We start from the raw sequence: 18,404 nt of genomic DNA on the forward strand, positions 1-18,404 counted from the left end.
CCACAGAGCCATTTTCACAATCTTTATTATAAAAATATAAAACAGAGAAATTAAAAATCGAAACATTCTTCGAAAAGCTGCTAATTGAAAAATGGTAATCTCTCTCTCTCTCTCACACACACACACACACACACACAACACAATCTTTCAGATTCATCAATGAGAGTAAAACAGATCTGATCTGAGCAGAAAGTTTGTGTTACGTAGACAAAATATTGTTATAAAAACTTGAGTTGGAGGCTGAGACCGAACGCTCTTATTCTAGTTAACTAGTGCTCAGATGTTTAAACCAGCAGTTAACTAGCGTTCAGATGCTTAAACCAGCAGTTAACTAGTGTTCAGATGTTTAAACCAGCAGTTAACTAGTGTTCAGATGTTTAAACCAGCAGTTAACTAGTGTTCAGATGCTTAAACCAGCAGTTAACTAGCGTTCAGATGATTAAACCAGCAGTTAACTATCGTTCAGATGTTTAAACCAGCAGTTAACTAGTGTTCAGATGCTTAAACCAGCAGTTAACTAGCGTTCAGATGATTAAACCAGCAGTTAACTAGCGTTCAGATGATTAAACCAGCAGTTAACTAGCGTTCAGATGTTTAAACCAGCAGTTAACTAGTGTTCAGATGTTTAAACCAGCAGTTAACTAGTGTTCAGATGCTTAAACCAGCAGTTAACTAGTGTTCAGATGTTTAAACCAGCAGTTAACTAGCATTCAGATGCCTAAAACCAGCAGTTACTAGTGTTCAGATGTTTAAACCAGCAGTTAACTAGCATTCAGATGTTTAAACCAGCAGTTAACTAGCGTTCAGATGCTTAAACCAGCAGTTAACTAGCGTTCAGATGCTTAAACCAGCAGTTAACTAGCGTTCAGATGCTTAAACCAGCAGTTAACTAGCGTTCAGATGCTTAAACCAGCAGTTAACTAGCGTTCAGATGCTTAAACCAGAAGTTAACTAGCGTTCAGATGCTTAAACCAGAAGTTAACTAGTGTTCAGATGTTTAAATCAGCAGTTAACTAGCGTTCAGATGCTTAAATCAGCAGTTAACTAGCGTTCAGATGCTTAAACCAGCAGTTAACTAGCGTTCAGATGTTTAAACCAGCAGTTAACTAGCGTTCAGATGCTTAAACCAGCAGTTAACTAGCGTTCAGATGCTTAAACCAGAAGTTAACTAGCGTTCAGATGCTTAAACCAGCAGTTAACTAGCGTTCAGATGCTTAAACCAGAAGTTAACTAGTGTTCAGATGCTTAAACCAGCAGTTAACTAGCGTTCAGATGCTTAAACCAGCAGTTAACTAGCGTTCAGATGCTTAAACCAGCAGTTAACTAGTGTTCAGATGTTTAAACCAGCAGTTAACTAGCGTTCAGATGCTTAAACCAGCAGTTAACTAGCGTTCAGACGCTTAAACCAGCAGTTAACTAGTGTTCAGATGCTTAAACCAGCAGTTAACTAGCGTTCAGATGCTTAAACCAGCAGTTAACTAGCGTTCAGACGCTTAAACCAGCAGTTAACTAGTGTTCAGATGCTTAAACCAGCAGTTAACTAGCGTTCAGATGCTTAAACCAGCAGTTAACTAGCGTTCAGACGCTTAAACCAGCAGTTAACTAGTGTTCAGATGCTTAAACCAGCAGTAAACTAGCGTTCAGATGCTTAAACCAGCGTCTGCTAGTGTTCAGATATTTTTCCGTCTGATCTCAGCCTCCAACTGAGGAATGGAGCAGAAATTCTGATGAAATTAACATGAGTTTAGTGGTAAAAAATGATCATTCTAACTGTTCTGATCTGATTTACTTCGATTTTGATGTATGTATTTAGATTATTCGGTACCCCAGAATCAGGATGAATGTTTACTTTCCCATTTAGAAAATGGGGATCGATGAAGCATTAGATTTCTCTCATCAGCGCGGTCTAGATGTAGAAAAGACATTGATATGAAGATGATTTATCTACTGATTATAATCTTTGTTTTAAAATAATAAAAAAATACTAGTCACAATTTCATAGCTTATATCATAAACAGCAAGAAGGAAAGAGTCAAACGCACGGATCGCTCTTCGTTTGTGCTGGAACGAGCTGCGTTTATGCATCAAATCTAAATAACCGAAACCCAACGTTTCAGCACAATCCAGAGTGAGCATCATAAATATATACTGAACAGTATAAATCTGGCACATGACATTTATCTGCGTACATATACAATTTATATCGTTTAAAAGCAATACAGCACTATAAAAGAGCGGTATTATTGCATTCATAAATTACTTCATATCTCAGTGGGTCGTGTTAATAAGGTTCGTTTTGTTTGGGTTTACCCAGCTAACAGGGAACATTCTCTCAACGTTATGAACAAACGTTCTTACAACATTAATAGAACGTGATCTGGTCTTTAATAATGTTCTCAAAACTTTAGCACAAAAACGTTCTTTCTACAGTCAAACCAAAACGTATTCAGACTCCTTCAACATTTATCACATTATCACAGTTTATTCGCTATAGTTTAGAAAATGGTAATAAAATATGATTAGAATCAGCTGATATTTCACTGGTTTTGTTCATCTATATCGGTCAGCTGTTAAATTTAACTACACAAATGCTTCATGTTGTTCAGTCTGTGGTGTAAAAAGGTGCATTAGCAATTAAAGAAAAAACACTTCAGCAAAACATGATCAGCTCAAAGTGTCCCAATCATTTTTGGTCCCAAATTTTTATAAATTTTACTGTATGAAGAATATTTGGGTATAATATGTCAGTTTACTTTATTTAGCTCTCCTCACTTAAATAAATGAACTATAGTGTCCTGCACACACTAGTACAAAAAAAAAAAATCAAAAATGATATCTGGTGTCTAAATAATGTTTGGTTTGACTGTACATCAATCATTGAGTAGTTTTATTAATTAAACATTTCAGTTGGACGTTTGTTTTTAAATGTAATGTTTTTTAAATGTTGCTACTAGTTTCAGAACGTTCATGTTTGAAGAATGATCCAATGTTATTGTTCCCTTAACGTTTAAAAAACTGGAACATTATAGTTCTCATAACTTTAGCGATGTAAGCGAAACGTAATAAACAAACGTTCTTCCAGTAACATTAATAGAGCGTTCGTTCAGAGTTATCTTTTTAACAATGTTCTCAAAACGTTAGCACAAAAATATTCTCGATTCTTTGAGTATTTTTATAATTAACGTAACGTTCGTTTCAGAACGTTCAAATTCAAAATGAACATTCCATAATGTTTGAGGAATGATACAATTTTAACGTTTTTTTAAAAACTGGACGTTCACGGAACATTACCGATAGCGAAACGTTCTTCGAACATGTTTTAGTTAGCTGGGTAATCGCCACAGGCCTCACGTTTCATCTAATTGACGTGACCCGTTGCTGAACACACACGTGATCTGATGTGGGGCAGTTAGTTATTGGGTGTCAGGACGGGGTTAGGGGTCAGGGGTCAGGGTTCAGGGGTCGGTGGTGTTGATGGTCACTTTGTCGCGTGTGGTCATCCCTCGGTACCAGCTGCAGTAACCCTCTTTCTGCTGAATACAGGCGTAGTGTCGGGACTGATACCCGGGGTATCCGAAGTGGGACAACATGTCGGTCCACAGGCACTCGTGTTTCGAGGTCACGAAACAGGGCAGAAAGTGGCACGGCTTAATCTGCAAACAGAGGAAAGTGTGTGTTAATATTTATAAAGCGCTTTTTACAACATAGAGTTTTTCAAAGCAGCTTTACAGAGACAACAGGAAAATAATGCAACAAAGTTTGTTTCTAGAAAAAAAATAGCGTCACAGTCCAGCTTGCGTAAGTTCAGTGATGGTTCATTTTTGTTGAATAAACGAAATTATCGGAATTCGACGTGCTGCCAAGATGGAGACCGCCGGCTCCGCCCACTTTGGGCTTCAGAAACACTACGGGTGACGTCACACACACTACGCACATATTATTTTACAGTCTATGGTTGAAACTGGCGGTTATGGAAAGGGGCGGGGCATTTCCCAAACACACTCGAAGCGCTCGACCAATCACAAAACACTGATCCAGCCGACCAATCAGAGCGCAGTGTGCTTTTCAGAAGGAGGGGCAGGAAGTAAACAGAGCGTTACTGACAGACTGGGAAGAGAGGAGCCGCAACAATGGAGAATATGAGGAAAATAATCAACATTCAAGCAGATAAAACGCTTTGTTTTTGTCAACCTGTATTATTTGACCTGCAAAGTTATTTGATGGATTAGGATGTTAGACTTTGCTTTGCCCACCCAAGCGTTATTCATTTTATTTGTCTTTTATTGGTCTTATAAAAAGAAACGCAGCAGCTCCTGCCTTCATTTCAGAGCTCGTGTTTGCTTTTGAAATGTGAATGAGTGAAACTAGACGGATTGAAAGGCATCTTCGAGCTGGTAAATAACCGTTTCCAGGTGTTTTCTGAATGCAGGTCGTTCAGAAGCGAATCCTCTTTAACCCCGAGAGCGGCTGCCGTCGTCAAGGCTTTATGGACACACACTTGTTATTTGTGACCAAATATGCATGAATTTTCTTTAACTGTCAGTGGTATTTAAGGAAGACTGAAGCGTTTGGTTTTCGATTCCTAAGCGAACTGCATGTGTGAAACTAGATTTTTAAATCAAATTGAGTAATCAGAAAGCTTGTCTAATTATATGAAATCATGAAACAACAGTTCATTAAAAATTTACTTTTTAGGGCCGTTTCATTTTCCTAACTTCTGCGTTGTCCGTTTTCATGCCATTTCTGCGAGCTCTAGTTAAATTTTAATAATTAAAAAGCGTTTTTTAGGAATTCTGTGTTCGTTTTCGTCATAATAGCACATGGTTGTGCTTTAACTCGTGGCGTCACACGTGTTTAGGGATGGGCGGCACTCAGATCCAGTGATGATCCGTGGTTCTGTGTCTCAGATCTGAGTCCAAACCGGTTTGAGTTTGGCTTCAGAACCAGCGTTTAATCCTGGAGCCAAACATCTGGATCCTGTGTGCATCATGGGAAGGCAGCAGCTCAATGTGATGGAGGACATTACCCAGCATGCAATAGCCGTCATTTCACCGTCTAGGTTAACTACAGACCCGGCTGTCAGTAACCCACTTCTAGCAAAAATAACCTTGAATTTGGTTACATGTTGTTTTTCCCAAAATAACTTGCGAGATGTATGATATTCCATCGTTTAAGAAAAGTAAACAGTGATTACAAGCCGTTTGGTTTCATTTCTTCACTCATTTAATTTCTTCATCCAATTGATGACTAGTCTATTTTTGGGCGATGGTTAGACGTTTATTAAATTTTCACAACATGAATGGATTTATTTCAGCATCTAAGGCTATTTTCATGGCAAAAATTAAATTACAAAAATACAAATATCATATAAATACAATAAAACCAAGCAATTTTATTTTAAATTAACATATGATTAAAAAATCCAAACCCTTATCAGGCATAATCTTACTAAATAAGTCCTTAAGTGAAATAACTAGAAGAGCATTCTACTTGTATTAAACCCAGAACAATCCAATAAAATATGTTTAACAGAGAGGGGAATCTTACAAAACATGCATAAAGAGTCAAACTTGCATGAACTAAACACCATCAGCATGTTTGTTTGCATTTATATGATATTTGTATTTTTGTAATTTCTGCCCTGAAAATAGCCTTAAGATGCTCAAATAAATCCATTCATGTTGTGAAAATTTAATAAACGTCTAACCATCGCCTAAAAATAGACTAGTCATCAATTAGATAAATAAATTAAATAGTTTGAAGAGTGATTAAACATCATTTGCGTATTTTAAACACAAAACTGCTTGCAGGAAGTGTGTTGTTGTTGAGCTCACCCTGCAGGAACAGCCCAGCTGATAGCGGTGGTTAATGCCCTTCTTCTGAGCCAGAGACAAGCGTTCCCACCGCTCGTTGAAGTTACACAGGCCGGTGTAAAGCTTCCCGTCGTGAACACGACCTGCAGACACACCGCAGACGTCAAGCTCACACACCAGGTCAAGTTCAAGCGCTATTTTAATTTATATAGCGCATTTAATACAGCCACTGTATAATATTTCTGTCTTGGTTCCAGTCCAAATATCTCAAAATTCTTAAAGCAAGAAGCATTTACTACATAAGTCAAATGAAATAAGAAACTGTATCTTGTTTTCTGATAAAAACAAAAAAATTAAGTGAGTTTTTGCTTAAAGCAAGGTCAATTATTACGATTTTTTTTTTTTCAAATGGAAAACGAGATTATTTTTCATACCACATCGGCAGATCATTTTTCTTGTTTTAAGCAAAAACTCACTTAATTTTATCTTTTTTATCAGAAAACGACATAATTTCACTTATCTAGTAAATGCTTGAATGTTTAGATATACGGAATGGAAACAGGACAAAAATACTAAGTAAGAAAAGCATTTTTTGCAGTGTATAGGCTGACCAAAGTGCTTTACAGAACAAGATTGAAAGAAGATATAGCATGCATAACAACAAATAAGAGCAACATAGCTAAGAGTAACCATAAAACAGGAGTAGCTAAACATTATCAGACTCAAATATAAATGAGTAAAACCAACCGAAGAAAATAATATACTCAAGAAAACGGGTATGTTTTTAAGAGACGGGTCCGTTTACACATTAGTGTTCCTTCAGAAATATCCCCTCTCTCTCTCTCTCTCTCTCTCGGGTTAGATTAAGCAGTTAGCCGGTTATATTTGACTGTTTGTGTCTTATTATCAGAACAGCTGCGCGTCACATGATGGTCCGCTCTTTAGGGGATCTCAGTAAAGCTAAAGAGAGACGCCATCAAGAGCCTCAGCTGATCAGAAACACACAAGAGTGTATATTGGCATTGACTGATAAATATAAAAGCAATTCAAAAGATACATTTAACTCTTGTGCATCAATTAAAACAAGTTACACCAGTCCATAGTGGTCAAAAAAACAGACGTTGGGACAAAGTTTGGTCTCATTTTAAAGACCCATTTTAAAAAAATGTAAAAAGTGAAATAAAAGTTATAGAGGTTTATGTTTAAGTTTATGAAAGTGATTTATGAACATTATTTTACATAAAATTTATATTTTATGAAACATGCTCAACTCTAAAAGTGCTAGAAAATCAAAGCCGTAAATTTAAACAAGTCGTGTTTCAGGTTTTTTGAGATTTGAGGCTGATATCTCAAAAAATGAGCTTTCAGTGAGAGTGTGTTTGAGCGCAGGAACAGGTTTCACCCATTAGATCCAGTAAAACTGGGTTTGGGATTTGCAGTAGTTTTTCTCTCTCAAATATTACACGCACACACACACACAATTTTTTTATTACACACATACATACCACACTGACAACCATAGCAACACACACACTTATCACTGCATAATTTATCCAATTGTCTGTATAACACACAGAAGCAGAAAACAGGAATAAAGTGAGTATTTGCTTTATAGGCCAAACCTGGTAAAACAATAGTAAAAACTTAAATTCTGAAGCCTTGGCAACAGAATAAAAGCCTGTTAACAAAGATTGCATCATTTTATAGTTAAATGGCCATGGGATTAAAAATTTAAACATAAAAAGTTTCAATTTGGAGATTTTAGTCCTGAAGGTGCTGAGAGGAACTATTGTGTGTTTCTAGTGCAAAATAGATTTTTTAAAGGAAATGGGGGTGAAATAGTAAAATTCCAATATAAATACACACCTGTACCAAAATGTATGCAGTTGGCATTAACACGGGCAAAATGATCAAGAAAACAAAACTGAAAAAGACCAAAAAAGTCGCACAAGAGTTAACCGAGAGCCCGCAGTGACGATGCTGGCGGCGTCTCACCTGTGATCAGGTACTGGTATTTGTTGATGTCAAACTTGACTCCGCACATGCTCTCGCTGTTGTGTGTGTAGATGTACTGCACATGCTGGATCTTGTCGAAGCCCTTGTACATCTACAACAGATGAACACAATCAACAAAACACACATCAGGAGCCGGTTTCAGTGATTAAGATGTAAGATATTCTCACATTTACAGTGGGAATATCTGAGGAAAAAACCTGTGTGTGTGTGTGTGTGATATAGAATAAAAAAAGCATAAACTATTTCAAAAGTGCTTAAATGAGTAAATAAAAGCTTTAAGTAGTCTAAAAAAGCTTAAACCACTCTTAAAATTGATTAAACTAGTCTGAAAAGAACATAAACGAGCCAAAAAGTGCATAAATTAGTCTAAAAATTTAAACTAGTCAGGGTTTAACTAGACTTAAAAAAGCAGTCTAGTTTAAAAGAGCTTAAATGACTAACAAAAGCTTTCACTAGTCTAAATAAAGTGTAATGTAAAGATATTTAAGTGTGTAGTAATCTCCCTGTGCTGGCTGGTTCAAGTTCAACTTAATTTATTTGTCATATATACAAATATCAAAGATAATTTGTACATTGAAATGAATTCAGGCATTCAACAGTAGTGCAACATATGCACAATAGATATTCACAGTAAAGTATATAATATAAAGTAGTAAATATGCAAAACATATATGTTTAGTATGTTTGCTTTGTGCATTAAATAAATAGTATGTGGAGTTTTTTAAAGTGCAAAAAGCTCTTTGTAAAGGGAATAAGTTTGATTGCAAAGGCAAAAACCTGCAGTAGACCGTAGAAGAATGTCTGTCCTGATATATGATAAGAGTTAAATCTGCTTTGCAGGGTGTTATGGGTAACGGTTCGATATCCTGCAGAACCAAGCGCTTGTTTTGATTCGTCCCGTGTGACGTTCAGGAACCGGGAGTCTGAGAATAAACACATCTGGGATGTTTTGTCTTCGGCCTGTGTTTAGTCTAGAGCCGGAGATTCAAGCTTCACAGAGACCCTGTGATCAGTGCAGATCATGTGATTATCAGCTTCTCGTCTGGTGTTTAAGGGTCAGTTCACACAAAACATGTAATTCTGTCCTTAATTACTCTCACCCTCGTGTCGTTACAAACCCGTAAGACCTTCATCTTCACAACACAAATCAAGGTATTGACAAAGATATTTTGTGCCAAAAGCAAATATCAACTTTTTTATTTAACTCATCTCTTCTGTATCCGTCTCCGACGCACCGGAAATTACTGAATAAAGTCAATATTTAGTTTTTTTCGTGCACAAAAAGTATTCTCGTCGCTTCATAAAATTAAGGTTGAACGACTGTAGTCACATGGACTATTTTAACGATGTCTTTCCTCCCTTTCTGGGCCTTCAAAGTGTTCATTAAACAGCCGTTAATGGCTCAGTTTACAAACAAATAATCTGCTAGTAATGGGATTGACGGCTCAATCTTCATGTAAAAACACAGTAATCGATGGGATTGAGTGCAATCGATCGGTTTGAAAGGCTGTTTATTCCTTTTCTAATCCGATCCAGAGAACATGTGAACACTTGATCAGATCGAAACCCGAAACTGAAGGACTGCGCATGTGCAATGATGTAGAAATAGCGTAATGACGTATGGCCGCTGTTCTTCTTTTGAATAAAGTGTGTATAAACGAGTTTCCAGTCATTCTATAATCCTCCTGTCACTCAGTGTCAGTTTCAGACTCTCTCTCTCACACACACACACACACACACACACACACGACTGGTTTTGGCCAATTTACTATGTGAGGAATATAAGCAGCGGTTCATACGCTCATTATCTCCAAATTATGACCAGAAACGGATAAGTATTAATTCTGCTGTTTAAAACAAATAAAGAAATGTATGAGAATAGCTGTTAAGCGCAAACATCGGAAACTCTGTATATTCCTGCAGTGTGCGCATGTCAAAACATATATTCCGGTTTGAAGCTTGTGACGCATAAACACACACATCAACCCGAGCGTTCATGTAAACACTACAGTCAGAATGAGTTCAGCCATCGCATTTCATCAGAGATATCTTGATTTGTGTTGTGAAGACGAAGGTCTAACGGGTTTGGAAGTTAGAGTAATTAATCACAGAATGGAATTTTTTGTGCGATTAACTCTTTAAAGCCGGTGTTTTCCCATCAGCTCACCTTCATCTGCTTGACGGTGTAGCGCAGGGTCCCGAACGGACGGTCGTCCAAGAGTTTCTTGCCCACCACTTTCGCCCTGATCACTGCAAAACACACACACACACACACACACACACACAGAGATCAGAATCCCAGAATGCATTGAGACAGGTGTGGGAAAAACAGAAATGCATGAGAAATGAGCTTTTTTATGGCTTAAAAAACAACTCAAGTCAAATTATGAATGCAATCTTTTCAGTTTTTGTGTGTGTGCGTGTGTGTGCGTGTGTGTGTGTGTGTGTGTGTGTGTGTGTGTGTGGGTGTGGGTGTGTGTGTGTGTGGGTGTGTGTGTGTGTGTGTGTGTGTGTGTGATGAGGAAGAAGAGCGACACATGCAACATGATCAAGCCACTGTGACCGTACTGCCACTGACTCATAACTACAGAAGAAATTCATAATATAATATAAATTCATATAAAATAAAATACAAACTGTAAAGTCTAGTTTATGCTTTTTTAGACTAGTTTAAGCTTTTAGGCTCGTTTAAGCACTTTTAGACTAGTTTAAGCTTGTTTAAGTCTAGTTTAAGCTTTTTTTTAGACCAGTTACAGCTTTTGTTAGTCATTTAAGCTCTCTTAAACTAGTTTTAAACGAGACTGCTTTTTAAGTCTAGTTTAAACACTTGACTAATTTTAAGTTTTTTAGACTAATTTATGCTCTTTTTAGACTAGTTAGAGCTGTTATTACTCATTTAAGCTCTTTTAAAATCGAGAATGCTTTTGTATTCTATATCACACACACACACACACACACACATATATATGACAGCAGGTTTTTCCTCAGATATTCCCACTGTAAATGTGTGTCAAATTTCCTGTTCAGAAAGTGTGTGTGTGTGTGTGTGTAACTAGACTGCTTCCTCAGAGACCGTAGAACGAGGCCATGTCAATACGAGCGTCCTCTTCCCATAATCCCCTGCAAACACACTCGTGTCTCCCTTTCTGTAACCTGACACGTGTGTGTGTGTGTCCCGACGCCCGTCACACATGACACACTCGCGTGACGCCTCGTTTACAGCGGTCAATGTCCAGGTCTGACAGAGGCTGACGCTGGAATGCTTGTTATCTTCCACTGCAGGAATTTCCTTCCCAGAATTCTTTGAGGCTCACATTCCTCAGACCGGTGAGAAAAAAAAACCTAGAGGAAAAGTTAATTCCTCCACCATCATCACCGAACAGGGAACGTTCTGGAAAAGTTAAAGTTAAATCTAGGGGTGACCGAGCTTTTTCCATAACCAAACCAAAACTAGAGCGGTTTACAGAGTCATATTAGAACTGCACCAACATTACATATTGACTGTTTGTGTTAAAATTAAAATTAAATTAAAATGAAAAACGTATCTCTTTTCTGTAGCCTATAACTTGTCTGTGGTTGTTTTGTTTTATTTTTATTCATTGTTTTTGGTTTTAGAACATTGGTAAAGTTATAAACAAACGTTCTTCCAGTAACATTAATAGAACGTTCGATCAACGTTATCTGGTTTTTAAATTTCAATATAATACATTAAGTTGTATCTATAGATATTATTTAATGGGCCTGAGCTAATATGAACTTTTTTTTACTAATGTTAAATATGTTAAATACTGCAAGCAATTAATGTTTTATATAATGGGACCGAAGCGTTACGTCACCTTGTTCGTCATTGGCTTTTGTGTTGCTTAGTTGAGGACATTTAATTTAATATTCAACAATATTATTGATCTCCTGCATTGACAGCATTATATGACAACTGGACGAGCTGGACGATGACATCACGGTTCTCTCCAGAGCGGCGATATATATATATATATATATCTATGAACTAAATTAACTTTTTTACAACAGAAGTGAAACATCACTGAACTTACTTAAGCTGGACTGTGACGCTATTTTATTCGAGACACAAACTTTGTTGCATTATTTTCCTGTTATCTCTGTAAAGCTGCTTTAAAACAATCTGTGTTGTAAAAAGCGCTATATAAATAAAGGTGACTTGAAAAGGTTTGACTTCTCGTCAGAGTTCAGAGGTCACACCATTGAACTCCAGTGTGAGGTTCAGAGCCGCGCTCTGATTGGCTGTGAACCGCTGTGCCGGTTTTCTGGAACTCTCTCGTGACTCGAGTGTTTATGTAACCCAATTCCGGTGAAGTCCACCTGTCCACCCCTCGGCCTGGCCCACGGCTCGATCCTCACGGCTATATTTAAGAGCCCCTCCATAAGCCTCTGAATCATACATGAAAGCCCAGAGCCGGCGCCCGCTGTGAGTTATGCATATTCATGAGCCGCACACAAATCTGACTTACATTTGGGAAAGTAGGTGGCCGTTCGGTAAATGGGTTAACGTGCAGAAATATAATTCTGCGCGGGGAAACTCTTGATTCGTATGACAAAACTAGTGATCCTTATCATATTTAGTCAACCAATCCTGTTTTTATTTGACTATAAGACTCAATTTTACTCAATGAACACTATTTTAGTAAAAATGCACGTTATATCGGCCACCATATCGGTATCGGCCGATGTATGTTCATTTTTAATGTTATCATTATCAGCCTGATAAAAAAAATGTGGCCGATATATTAAAGCCGATAAATAATGGATTATTTCTAGGGATGCATCGATATGAAAATTTTGGCCGATACCGATAATTTTTATATTTGAAACCCGATAACCGATATATTGGCCGATAAATCTAAACCCAAATTTTTCTATAATTTGAGAGCCTGATTACAAGAACAAAAGTCTCCCCATTAAAATCCATGACCAAAACACACAATTATAATGATGTTCTCATTATAATGTTATGAAGCCGATATGACACGCTTGCGCTGCACATGTTGCACTGAACCGTATTTTCCTTTTTTTGTGCGATTCTAATCATATTTCAAGCAATTCAAATCCATCATGTTGAACAGTCGCATCTGAAGAGTCACAGCTGAAGGAAATAATACATTATTTATCGGATTTAATATATCGGCCAAATTTTCTTATCGGACCGATATCGATAACAGTAAGAATGAACATATCGGCCGATATCGATACGGTGGCCGATATATCGTGCATCACTAATTATTTCCTTCAGCTGAGACACTTCAGATGTGCACTGTTCAACATTATGTCTTTGAATTGCTTGAAATATGATTAATATGAAACATGTGCAGCACAAGTGTGTTATATCTGCTTCATAAAATTATGAGAACATCATTATAATTGTGTGTTTGGGACATGGATTTTAATGGTGAGACTTCTGTTTTTGTTATCAGGCTCTTAAAAATGTTATAAACATTTGGAATTAGATTTATCTGCCAACATATCGGTTATCGGCTTTCAAATATCAAGAATTATCGGTTATCAGTATCGGCCAAAATTTTAATATCAGTGCATCCCAATATTTTAGTCATACTGCATAAAGGTTAAAATTATTGCTCAAAATTGTTATATCGATTAACTTTTTCCACTAATCAAGAAACCGCATCTTTATTTTACTCATTTACTCATCTAGTTTCCTGATTTTTAATATTATCATTAACATTGTGAAAACTGGTAAATCCCTCAAAAGCTAAAACAGTGAAATTCCAAATTGTAATTAAAATTCAAAACTGTGTTAATGTTTTTCTATTAAAACAATATAAAAAAAAGACTTTGTATTGTCACACAGAGGTTGCGCAATTCAGCAACCACAATCGCAAACAATAAAGTCGAGAATCATGTTTGGATTTATTACAGTTCATAACTGAAGGTTTAATCGCAGATTTAGTACGACACGATATCTCAATAAACTGATGTTTTCAGATCGCCAGTGCTTTATTCTCCGTGTAGAGAGAGCACGAGTGAATGCTTGCCAGTTTGAGAAGATTAAGTAAAATACCAAGCAGAAAATGTGACCTTTTTAAGAGAAAAGCTCTGATTGGGGGATTTCACCTCATGGCATCTGGCAACCGCAAGCATAAAGTTCATGGAGGCTTGTTAAAAACTTGTTTTATTACATAATACTCTCGTCTTTTTTCAATATTGAGATAGTCAGTAGCCATGTTTGCATTCAAAGTTTCAGAAACACCAAACCAACATTTGAGATGCTGTAATGCCATTGGTCCGCTGGTTACTCCAGTTATCCAATCACAGCCTCCGCTGAGGTTTTTATTGCGCATCGAGTGATTTATTCAGTAAATGTGCTTCCATTGTAGTTCATGTACAAAATATTTTTTATCTACCTCAGTTGAGTGTTTTTATCCGATATCCCAAGAACATTTTTCGATGTAGTTTTTGTTGACAAAATAACTATATATCACACAGTAGATGTTGCCACTAGGTCTTGTGTTCGATTAACATGGAAAACAAGAACTGATCAAATGCGAACGCAATGCAAGTGCCTTGATTAAAGCATTGGTAAATGATTTTTTAATTTATGTATGAGTTTGTGTGATGTCTCACCCCATCGCCACGTCAGATGGGAACCAGACCTCGGTTGGCGGGGTATTAAACTCCAGGGGCCAAAGTGTAGGGCAAAACACTAATCTGGAGCTTGAAAGGCCTTCAGAGTGAATAGAGCGTTTCAATTGCCTTCAAAAGCCCTGCCAACTGAGGCTACATGCGAGATCGGCGCTGCTAAACTCATTCTGGAGGCCGTATTGGCAGAAATACGCTATAATGGCGCGGGAAAGGCATGTTTAATGTGTGTGGATGAGGAATGTGGGTCTGGCGCTGATGGGTTTTCACAGTTTGTGCATGTGCTGTTTTTATGTCCCTGTGATTTGATGATTTAAGGAGCACATTTGCACATTTGTGAGTCATCTCCTGTGAGTTGATTACAGAGCGCGAGGTACTTAAACATGCGAGTCATAAATCATCCATCCGCCCGACGCTTTGAAGTCCAGCGAAGGAAACGAGGCTGATAAACGGCCTGATCTCTCAGCAGTAATTGAGCACAGGGACGCAACGAATGTTCGCAACAAAGAAGATTTCGATTTTTTTTTTGTTAGTTAGTGAGTTAGTTAGTTAGAAAAAAATAACTCCGGAAAGATGCATTCTGATACACTTTATTGCATATTAATTATATTTTTACTGATTTAACATACAACATTTTTCACTCAGAAATTTCTAGTAAATTTCACAATTATTGTTATTTATTGTTATTCACAATTATTATAATAAAATTGGATTCAAACATGAAATTTAGTTTTTTCTTGTAAAACACAATCCGGTAGTTTTAATTACAGCTTTGAATTTTTTTTTTTTACATTGTACATTTGAATTAATCTGAAGGTTTTATTACAGCCGCCATTTTAATGTTCATATTATATTTTCCTTTTTGGTTTTCCAAACGATAATATCATTAAAAACGGGGTTAAGTGCCGTTTAAATGTTTGGATACAACATGATTATTACAGAAATGTTATTTTTGGTTCATATAGATTTAAAGCGCATGTTCCATTCTCTGCAGCTCTTTGTTACCCAGAAGCCATTGCTCCATCTGATGACTCTGGAAATATGTTACACATGGCAGCGGAAAGCAAAGCCTCCTGCATTCTGTAGTTCTGGAGGAAATCTGTGCGTCTGGCGTCCCGCCACCGATTCAGACACGCTCACAATAGCCACAGTCTTTGCCTTTCATACAGCATGAACACCAGCACAAAGCCAAAGTCACATTTTATGGGACATCTCAATATCTAGTTTATCCACAAACACATCATCAGTATGCAAGTCATATGTGGCCTCTTAACCAGACAGTCCGGCTCCCATTTCATCTGAGCGGGACCTTGAAACCCGTTAAACGTAGCAGGACACGCTAAAGTCAACATGAAACGCTGTTAAAATAAGCCGATTATATTCTATTTGAAAGGTGATTGATAACTGAAGAGGGATTGATTATGTATTTAAGGAAGATGTGATTACATTTTGACCAGAAAGTGCATTAAGTCCATTATAATGTGTTCAGGAGGACCCCAAATCTAAGCAAAATCACCAATATTTCTAAACAATTACCTAGTCTTTAATAGTGTAACATTTACCCTCTTTCCTTGTATCTTGAAATAGATTCATTTTTATTGTTATGAGATGATTAAAGGCCCGTTCGCACCAATGAACGTTAACTAAATAAGTTTTATTAGCCTAATTGTTGTAATTCTGTCAGAATGGTGAAATCTTTCATCATTATAATGACTGAGGAACGATATATCGCTGGAATCACTTTTATTTATCGCTGATAAACGCTAAAAACACTGACAGCCAATCAGAATGAACGATAAAAACACTGACAGCCAATCAGAATCCATCCTGCTTTAAAGAGCGCGAGCATTTAAAGTGACAGACGACACAACTGCAGCGGTTATAATAAACAGAACTATATCGTCCGCTGTTGTGAGGCTAGTGTAATTATCGTTATAGTTGTTATTATTATAACTTTCGTTTTTTGGTGTTTACGCGCCTTAACTCTTAAAGAATAGAAGAGTAACACCAAAACTATAACGATAACATCACAGATAGACGATACCGCGGGAATTACAGGATTTGGAATTTTCTCCAGGTGACGAACGATAACAACACTGACAGCCAATCAGAATCCATCCTGTTTTAAAGAGCACGAGCATTTAAAGAGACAGACGACAAAACTGCAGGGCTTATAATAAACAAAACGATAACGTCGAGCTAATATAGTTATCGTTAATGGTGTGAACTGATTTAAATTATTTTGAGAAGCCCTGGTTAATGTTTTTCTGCTAGTTTCTATAATGTGTGCTGCAGTGATTGAGATGCATTACTGCGGTGAACTAGACCTCATCATCTCTGTCTTCATTAAACCCTTCCGGAAACACAGATATTCTAACATACTTGACATGAAATTCACTTCAGACCTCAGTTACTGATGATATAGAGCCGCACAGATGAGCCCACAAAAAGAAGTTTCGTGTTTCCTCTCGTTGTAAACAAAGCTTAATATATATATTTTAGTGAGCTTCATTCATATTCCGCTTGCTTGTTGATAGTTTGCATAATCAAACGCGCAATTTAGCTGTTTGCGTTCATATTCCGCGCTCATGTGTTCGCCGGTATAGTTTGCTCTTTAAACATCACTGCATTGGCACGTTAAACGTTTTAAAAACTCCAGACATCATGATAATAGTATATAGGATCGTTTATGTATCAAATAAGAGGGAAAAGTGTGAAAAACAACATCTCCAGTTGCGCTCAGCGTTCGCGTTTGTTGCCATGGATACCGCAAAAACTTTCCGCTTCTCATGTTTGCGTGTAAACGCGCAATGACGCACTTGAGTCTAAACGATATTAGATCGTTTTTTTATCTGATGATGAGGCGTTATAACGCAACGCTATAGGAAAACAGACGCGCTCGGCTGAAGAACATCTGCGCGCGCTGATGTTGAGTAAATATGCGCTGACTGTTACATAATATATGCATCTCACAGTGCTGTATTATGAATACCTCGCTGATTCTCACACACACACACACACACACACACACACACTCTCTCTCTCTCTCTCTTACCGATGTCGGAGTTGCAGTACGCGTCCTGTGGATGAGACATCGCGCATGAACACGCGTCCGACGCCTGGTTCATCAGACACACGAGAGAGAACAGGAGGAGCGCTGAACAAGGCTTCATGCTGAAGATTAATAATCACACTATCTGTCAGTGCGCTTCAGACGCGAGGTACATATAGTGCGCGCGCGGTGACGTCACGCGCGAGCACTGCAGCCGTCGACCAATCACAGCGCGCGTCATTAACATTACAGGCGCATGACGTAATGGAAGTGACTTCATAAAGATTCTATTTTTTATTTTTTTTCGCCTGTGTTTTGAGATTCTTCCACAGCAGACACACGTCTCCAGTATGAGGCTGCAGATTGAGGAGGGAAATAACGAGTCTTTGTGGGAAGAGAACATGAATAACATGTTGTGAGACTGTGGCTTTCATCAAAAACCCACCCAAAAAAACCTCAGTGACTCACTTGTGTTGAACTGCAATACCAGTTTGAACACTCCTCAAATAAAGTCAATGAATTCTGGTAACCAAAAATCTGATTAATTTTATTGCGAACACTTTCCATTTGTTAACACTATTTAACATGCATTTATTGGTGTTAATTATAACATGAACTATAAATATGAACAGTTAACATTAACAAAAGTTATTAAATACTGTAATAATAATAATAATAAACTTTATTTTCTATAGCGCCTTTAAAAGTTTACTGTAATAAGCTTTTGTTTCTATGATCATGTGATGCACATTGATTTTAAAAAATACATTTTTATTTCAATAAATAAAATATATATATAAATAAATAAATAGAAATAGGATTCAGATAACTAAATCACTTAAATAATTTAATCAAAATTAATTTTTTTTTTAGAAAAGTAATAAAATAGTTTC

At 37.1% G+C, this 18,404-nt stretch overlaps 2 protein-coding genes across 5 annotated transcripts in view; one reads left to right on the forward strand and one right to left on the reverse strand.

The window, feature by feature from the left end:
- Window positions 1-18,404, forward strand: part of syn3 (synapsin III) — a 70,442-nt gene that overhangs the window by 22,476 nt on the left and 29,562 nt on the right. The window lies entirely within an intron of this gene.
- LOC143706035 (metalloproteinase inhibitor 3) lies at window positions 8-17,729 on the reverse strand. Of its 3 annotated transcripts, none has more exons than XR_013192925.1 (6): window positions 17,515-17,716; window positions 9,997-10,079; window positions 7,809-7,920; window positions 5,835-5,956; window positions 1,718-3,653; window positions 8-240 (listed from the first exon to the last, which is right to left on the reverse strand). XR_013192925.1 is itself a non-coding variant. In XM_077197580.1 (5 exons), the coding sequence occupies exons 1-5, from the start codon at window positions 17,630-17,632 to the stop codon at window positions 3,456-3,458; spliced, it is 633 nt and encodes a 210-aa protein (XP_077053695.1). In that variant the 5' UTR covers window positions 17,633-17,729; the 3' UTR covers window positions 8-3,455. The 3 variants fall into 3 exon arrangements, 1 of the variants encoding a protein (XP_077053695.1); XR_013192924.1 differs by having other exon boundaries at window positions 8-424; window positions 798-3,653; window positions 17,515-17,703; XM_077197580.1 differs by having other exon boundaries at window positions 8-3,653; window positions 17,515-17,729.

Source organism: Siphateles boraxobius, unplaced genomic scaffold (genome assembly GCF_051911475.1).
Source record: "Siphateles boraxobius isolate OS27281-9 unplaced genomic scaffold, OSU_SipBor_1 4, whole genome shotgun sequence".
NCBI lineage: Eukaryota > Metazoa > Chordata > Actinopteri > Cypriniformes > Leuciscidae > Siphateles > Siphateles boraxobius.